This window comes from Salvelinus sp. IW2-2015, unplaced genomic scaffold (genome assembly GCF_002910315.2).
Source record: "Salvelinus sp. IW2-2015 unplaced genomic scaffold, ASM291031v2 Un_scaffold5226, whole genome shotgun sequence".
NCBI lineage: Eukaryota > Metazoa > Chordata > Actinopteri > Salmoniformes > Salmonidae > Salvelinus > Salvelinus sp. IW2-2015.
Window position 1 is genome coordinate 49,804 of NW_019946491.1, and position 7,172 is coordinate 56,975.

Genomic DNA, 7,172 nt, shown 5'->3' on the forward strand with positions numbered 1-7,172 from the left:
ATCCTGAGTTCCCAATGTGCTCTTATTGAAGAGCTCCTTAAGCAGCGGCCAACGCCGTTTCATTTCCCCCCCACAACCCAGCTGTTTAGACACAACCATGACGAAGAACCCCTATAACAAAGCAACTGTACACCGAAGACCAATGACATCGACTCAGCCCTGCTCTAAAAACAGCCATGGGACATACACTCCAGCCCTTGCGTCTTAAAACAGCCTCGCACAATCACTCAAGCCTGCTCTAAAAACAGCCTGGGACATCACTCAGCCTGCTCCTAAAAACAGCCTGGACAGTCACTCAGCCCTGCTCTAAAAACACGCCCTCGACATACCCTCAGCGCGCTGCTCTAAAACAGACCTGGGACAGCACTAGCCCTGCTCTAAACAACCAGCTGGGCACCTCTACTCACGCCCTGACTTTACCCAAAACAGCTGGACGTCACTCAGCCCTGCTGGCTAAAAACAGCCTGGACTTCATCCACTCTCTCACAACAACAGCCTCCGCACACCCAAACACTCCAACCCCGCTCTAAAAACACCATAACATTTGCACCACTGCTCATACAACAAGAACCTGACGTCACTCAGCCCTGCTCTAAAAACAGCCCTGAACGCACCGCTCACAATACAGCGCCTACCCCGGCGTCCTACCGAAAACAGACAATAGAGAACGCTCACTCAGCCGCTGCTCTAACAAACAGTCCTGGGACCTCCACATACACCGTTTCTAAGCCACACAGTACATCACTCCACGCTCCCTACCAACTATCTCACCTCGCCTCATCCACACCAAAGAGCGGGACCCCGCTGCGGACCACCTCCACGGCTCCACGCCCCTGCTCTACAAAAACAGCCTGGCATCACTCAGCCCCCTGCTCTAAAACACAGCCTGGGACATCACTACAGCCCTGCTCTAAAAACAGCTGGGACGCTCCTCACGCCCTACTCATAAAACAGCCCTGGGACATCACTCAGCCAACCATGCTCTAAAAACCAGCCTGGGAACGTCACTCACGCCCTTGCTCTAAAAACAACCTGGGAGTCTAAGTTGCATCACTCCAGCCCATGCTCTAAAAAGCACCCTCGGGATTAGTTAGACCATCCCCCCTCAGCCCTGCTCTAAAAAACAGCCTGGAGTTAAGATTGACATCATCAGCCCCTGCTCTAAAAACAGCCTGGATTAGGTAATGACATCCACCTCAGCCCTGCATCTAAAACAGCCTGAGAGCTCTTTCGCCCGCTCTAAAACAGCCTTGGAGTCTAGTTGACATCACTCAGCCTGCTCCTAAAAAACAGCATGGGAGTTAGTTGAACATCACTCAGCCCGCTCTAAAACACCAACCAGGGATTAGTTGGGACATCACCCAAGCCCTGCTTCAAAACAAGGCCTGGGAGTAGTTGACATCACTCGCCCTGCTCATAAAAACAGCCGGGAGTTAGTTGACTCACTCAGCCCTGCTCTAAAAACAACCTGGGAGTTAGTTAACACTGTGCTGGGAGTTTAGTATGAACATCACTCAGCCCTGCTGGGAGTTAAGTTGACATCAGCTCAGACCCTGCTCTAAAGAAACAGCCTGAGAGTTAGTAGACATCACTCAGCCTGCTCTAAAAACAAGCCCTGGGAGTTTAGTCTGACATCACTCAGCCCTGCGGGATTAGTAGACATCACTCAGCCCTTGCTGGGAGTTAGCATGAATCACTCACCCTGCTGGAGTTAGTAGACATCACTCCAAGCCCTGCCTCCAAAAAACAGCCTGGGATTAGTTACCCATCACTCAGCCCTGCTGGGAGTTAGTAGACATCACCAGCCCTGCTCTACAAACAAAACAGCCTCGATGAGTTTAGTAGACAATCACTCAGCCCTGCTCTAAAAAACAGCCTGGAGTTTACGTTTACATCACTGCAGCCCTGCTCTAAAAACGCCTGGAGTTAGATTGACATCACTCACCCCTGCTCTAAAACAGCCCTGGGACTTAGTAGACATACACTCAGCCCTGCCTCCTCTGTCAGTTCCTATTTTCTTCAGGGGATTCCTTCACCCGAACTCAGCAAGAATGACTTAAGCATTGATGAGAAGATAAGGCAAGCTGCTACTTTAGTCCTGTCAAGAATTAAACACCTTTTCAAAACCCCTTTGTCGGCTTGGAACGTTTACAACACAACAAAATAATGCGTACTAACAGGCTGATGATTCCAGTCAGCTTTAATTCTGCCTCTCTGACGCACCCCCGTGTTAATCGGCCTTTTACGGACGCTCATTACGACACGCAGACCTCTTCAATTGAGACGCAGACCTTCCCGAATTGGACGGCAAGACGAGAAACGACGTGTAAATCTAGTCCAATAAGAGCAACCCTGCCTGAGATCCCTAAGCCAACACGAAGAAAGAGGTGAACTGAGTCATGGGCATGTTGGACTGCTGCGGCAGACAGGAGGTTCTGGGTAGAGGAGTCTAGGAATGTGATGACTGAGGCCATGGGCTGTTGGACTGCCTGCGGAGACAGGGGGTTCTGGGTAGAGGAGTCTAGAATCTGATGAACTGCAGTCATGGGCTGTTGACTGCTGCGGAGACAGAGGGGTTTCTGGTAGAGGAGTCTAGAAATGTGATGAAGTCAGTCATGTTGTCTGGGATGCGTTAGGGGACAGATGCGGGTTCTGGGTAGAGGAGTCTAGAAGGTGAACGAACCTGAAGTCATGGGCTTGTTTTGACGCTGCGGAACAACGGGGGTTCTGAAGGTAGAGAAGTCTAGAATGTGATGAACTGAGTAACATGGGTGTTGGACTCTGCGGACGACAAGGTTCTGCCGGTAGAGGAGTCTAGAATTGATGAACTGAGTCATGGGCTGTTTGGACTGCCTGCCGAGACAGAGGTTTCTGGGGTAGAGGAGGTCTAGAATGTGATAACTGAGTCATGGGCTGTTGGACTGCTGCGGAGACAGAGGGGGTTCGGCGGTAGAGGAGTCTTAAGAATGTGAGAAGTCAGTAATGCGTATTCCCGTTGGGACCTGGCTTAGGGACAGAGGGAGGTTCTGTTAGAGAGTCCTCAAGAGATCTCCTCCAACTGATCATGCGGCTTTTGGACCCTCCTGCCCGCCGACCAGACGAGCGTTGGGTAGGAGGAGATCCTAAATGTGATGAACTGAGTCATGGGCTGTTGGACTGCTGCGGAGACAGACCGGGTGTTTGAGGTTAAGCAGTCTTAGAATGTATGAACTGAGTCATGGGCTTTGGGACTGCTGCGGAGACAGAGGGGTCTGGTAGAGGAAGGCTACGAATTGATGAACTGAGTCCATGGCGCGTTGGACTGCTGCGGAGACACAGAGGGTTCTGGTAGAGGAGTCCTAGAATTGCATGAAGTCCAGTCAATGGGTTGTTTGGGATGCTTACGGGGACAAGGGGGTTCTGGTGTAGAGGAGTCTAGAATGTGATGAACTGAGTCATGGGCTGTTTGGGACTGCTCCTGACGGACAGAGGGGGTCTGGGTTAGAGGGAGTCTAGAATGTGAAATAACTGAGTCATGGAGCTGTTTGGGACTGCCTGCGGGGACAGAGGGGTTTCTGGGTAGAGGATCGAGATGTGATGAACTGAGTCATGGGACCTGTTTTGACTGCTCCGGGGACAGAGGTTCTGGCGATACCGCTCCGTCTCCCAGAATGTGCTCGACATGAGTCCATGGGCTGTTTGACTGCTGCGGGACCAGAGGGGTTCTGGGTAGAGGAGTCTAGGGAATGTGATTGAACTGAGTCATGGCTGTCTGGACTGCTGAGGGGACAGAGGGGGTTCTGGGTAGAGGAGTCTAGAATGTGATGAACTGATCATGGCTGTTGACTGCGAGGGCAGAGGGGTTCTGGTAGAGAGTCTAGACATGTTGAGAACAAGTCATTACTGTTTTGGAACTGCATGCCGGCAGACAGAGTTTAACTTGGTCATGTATTGAGGAAGTAACTTCTTTCAGGATACAGCAAGACTGTAGACTCAGAATGCACCAGCTTTGGATGCCATGACAGTATGCACCTAAATTGGAGAGTATTGCACTTGTCTGCAGTGCACTTATCATCAGTGGGCTCCTGTATAAATATAAAAACCATGCGGTACTAACCTGTGCCATCCTTCAGTTTTGAGGTACACTCCATTGTGTTAAAGGTGATAACCACGGCCTCGGGGAGCCCAGTTGGTCCAGGGCCCGTGGATACGCAGTCGTGGATGTGACCGCTCAGGAAGGTGAAGGGTAGTTTCAGCTCCTAGAAACGAGTGAAATAATGTAAAAAGTCACTGTGTTGGCCAGTGGTTGGAGCCTGGGGTCTGGAACGCTAGATGGGATGTGTCAAGACATAGGGTACGATCTCTACGGATATTCCCGTGGCAACTGACCAGGACATACGATCTCTACGCGATATCACCCGTGGACAACTGACCAGACACGAGGTACGATCTCTACGGTATATCACCGTGGACAATACCCACATACAATCTCTACAGGATCACACGTGGACAATACCAAATACGATCTCTACGAAATCACCTGTGACAACTGACCAGACATAACGATCTCTACAGGATATCACCCCGTGGACAACTGACCAGACATACGAATCTCTACAGGATATCACCCGTGGACAACTGACCAGACATGAGGGTACGAATCTCTACGGGTATCACCTGTGGACAACTGACCAGACATACATATCTACGGTATATCACCTGTGGACAAACTGACCAGACATGATCCGATCTCTACGGCGAGATCACCTGTGGACAACTGACCAGACATGAGGGACATCTCTACGTATATCAACCCGTGGACAACTGACAGGACATACGACCTCTCTACCGGTATATCACCCCAGTGACAAATGACCAGACATACAGATCTTCTATACAGAGATGTCCCCACGCATGAACAGACTGACCAGACATGAGCGTTACCGATCTCTACGCGTCCCATATATCACCTGTGGACCAACTGACACAGAACATCACGACTCCACAGGATAGCACCTCGCTGACACACTGACCAACATTACAATCCCTCTCACGGTTAATCACTCCTGTGCGACAACTGACCAGACATACGATCTCCTACAGAGACTATCTCACACTTGTCAGGACAACTGAGCAGACATACGATCTCTAACTGGTCATGAGTCACCCAAAAATGGCCAACATGACCAGACACTACGAATCTCCTACAGGATATCACCCCGACCTCGGACAACTGACCAGGACATACCGATCTCTCACGGCTATACTCAACCCGTGGACAACTGACCACGACATACGATCTCTCACGGTATATCACCCGGGAACAAACTGACCAGAACATACAAATCTCTACAGGCATATCACCCTCGTGGACACTGGACAAATCTATGAGGATTACGGATCTCTACGGCGATACTCACCTTGTGGACAATTCTGACCAGACATTACGATGCATCTACTGTGACCTTTTGGATATCACCTGTGGACAACTACCCAGATCATACGATCTCTACGTATATCACCCGTGGACACAACTGACCAGACATGAGGGTACGATCTCTACAGGATATCACCTGTGGACAACTGACCAGACATACGATCTCTACGGTATATCACCCGTGGACAACTGACCAGACATGAGGGAACGATCTCTACGGGATATCATCTGTGGACAACTGACCAGACATGGTCTGGACATTCTAACTTCTGAACAGAATAAGTCAACAGGAAATCTTCTGTATATGAACTGGATTGGGGACCAAGTTTATTTAACCAGTTAAGAAAAAATATTATTTACAATGACAGCCTACCGGGGAATTGTGGGTTAACTGCCTTGTTCTGGGGCAGAACGACAGATTTTTACCATGTCAGCTCGGGGATTCGATCTAGCAACCTTTCGGTTACCGGCCCAACGCTCTAACCACCTGCCGTCCCAAAAGGTAAAGGTCTCAATATCTGAACAAGAACTCTGCTCTCGCCGCATCATCAATCACTGGACGCAGACTAGGCTATGTTGACATCAGCACTGGTAGGATCCCAGTCTGTGTCCCTGGGTGTCACTGTTGAGCAGGAACAGACAGGTGGCAGTGTGACACACGTATAGCCACCGGTCGATGGAACAAGTGACCTCTTGTGGGAAAAGAGCAGACTCCGATTGAGACTGACCTGACCTGCGTTCATAAAGTTACCTCAGGAAAAGAGCAGACTCCGATTGAGACTGACCTGACCTGCGTTCATAAAGTTACCTCAGGAAAAGAGCAGACAACGATTGAGACTGACCTGACCTGCGTTCATAAAGTTACCTCAGGAAAAGAGCAGACTCAATCGGTTGAGACTGACCTGACCTGCGTTCATAAAGTTACCTCAGGAAAAGAGCAGACTCCGATTGAGACTGACCTGACCTCAATTCATAAAGTTACCTCAGGAAAAGAGCAGATACAAAGGCAATAACATTACTAAGTGTTATTACAGGGTTAATAAGCTTTATTCCAGTTTAATTCCAGGATTATTCCATACCTGCTCCAGGACATCCAGCTTCAGCTCCAGCTTGCTCAGTACTACGTCTCCTCCCCATAGCGACAGCTGCAGGTCAGAGGGCTTCAGGTTCTTGATGTATTTGTTCACATAGGTCATCAACAGGGGCGTGACATAGGACTCCAACATCCTGCCTCTGTCCTGGACCACAAACCCAATAGGGAAGAAAGTCAGTCCATTTTTGGGGGCAAGGAGTCATTCCAAGTCACAACACATAGTTTAAAAAAAAAAAGGGACGCGGTCCCTCCTAGCCTCCTCTCATTCATAAAAACATAGTGGATTGGTTCAGAGCAAAATTGTGTAAATTATCAAGCGCAATTTGAAACACAAAACGATTGCGTTTTAGTTGAGTAATGATCTGCATACAAGTAGCTAGTCAGCTTCTAAATTTAGGTCATGAATGGTTTGATTTAATTCTAGCATGTAACAGTAATTAAAATCAAATAGATTAATAGTAGGAAATGTATGGCTACAATCAAAATGTCTCAAAATGTTGCACCAGAATACTTGGAATAGGAATGAACAATAGAAACTAAATGTGTCATTCGTCATCACGCTGAAATATTCAACGGATGCGTAGTCTTTAGATTCTAGTCTCCGAAGTCTCAGGTGTCACCTGCTCGTCATTGTCGACATTTTGATCACTTCTCCCAGCAATT

General features: G+C 49.0%; 1 protein-coding gene across 1 annotated transcript; it reads right to left on the reverse strand.

Annotated features, from left to right (window-relative positions):
- Nucleotides 1-3,919: 3,919 nt before the first annotated feature.
- On the reverse strand, nucleotides 3,920-6,651 carry LOC139026593 (intermembrane lipid transfer protein VPS13B). The gene is made up of 2 exons (XM_070441934.1): nucleotides 6,496-6,651; nucleotides 3,920-4,238 (listed from the first exon to the last, which is right to left on the reverse strand). Exons 1-2 carry the CDS (start codon nucleotides 6,640-6,642, stop codon nucleotides 4,092-4,094), a joined length of 294 nt encoding a protein of 97 aa, XP_070298035.1. The 5' UTR covers nucleotides 6,643-6,651; the 3' UTR covers nucleotides 3,920-4,091.
- Nucleotides 6,652-7,172: the final 521 nt, after the last annotated feature.

Bases quoted from the DNA above. Each gene is read 5' to 3' on its own strand.
- LOC139026593 (XM_070441934.1), bottom strand. From the start codon at position 6,642: ATGTTGGAGTCCTATGTCACGCCCCTGTTGATGACCTATGTGAACAAA. The intron at 4,239-6,495 runs GTATGGAATAAT...ACTCGTTTCTAG, and splicing joins AGCTGGATGTCCTGGAGCAG to GAGCTGAAACTACCCTTCAC.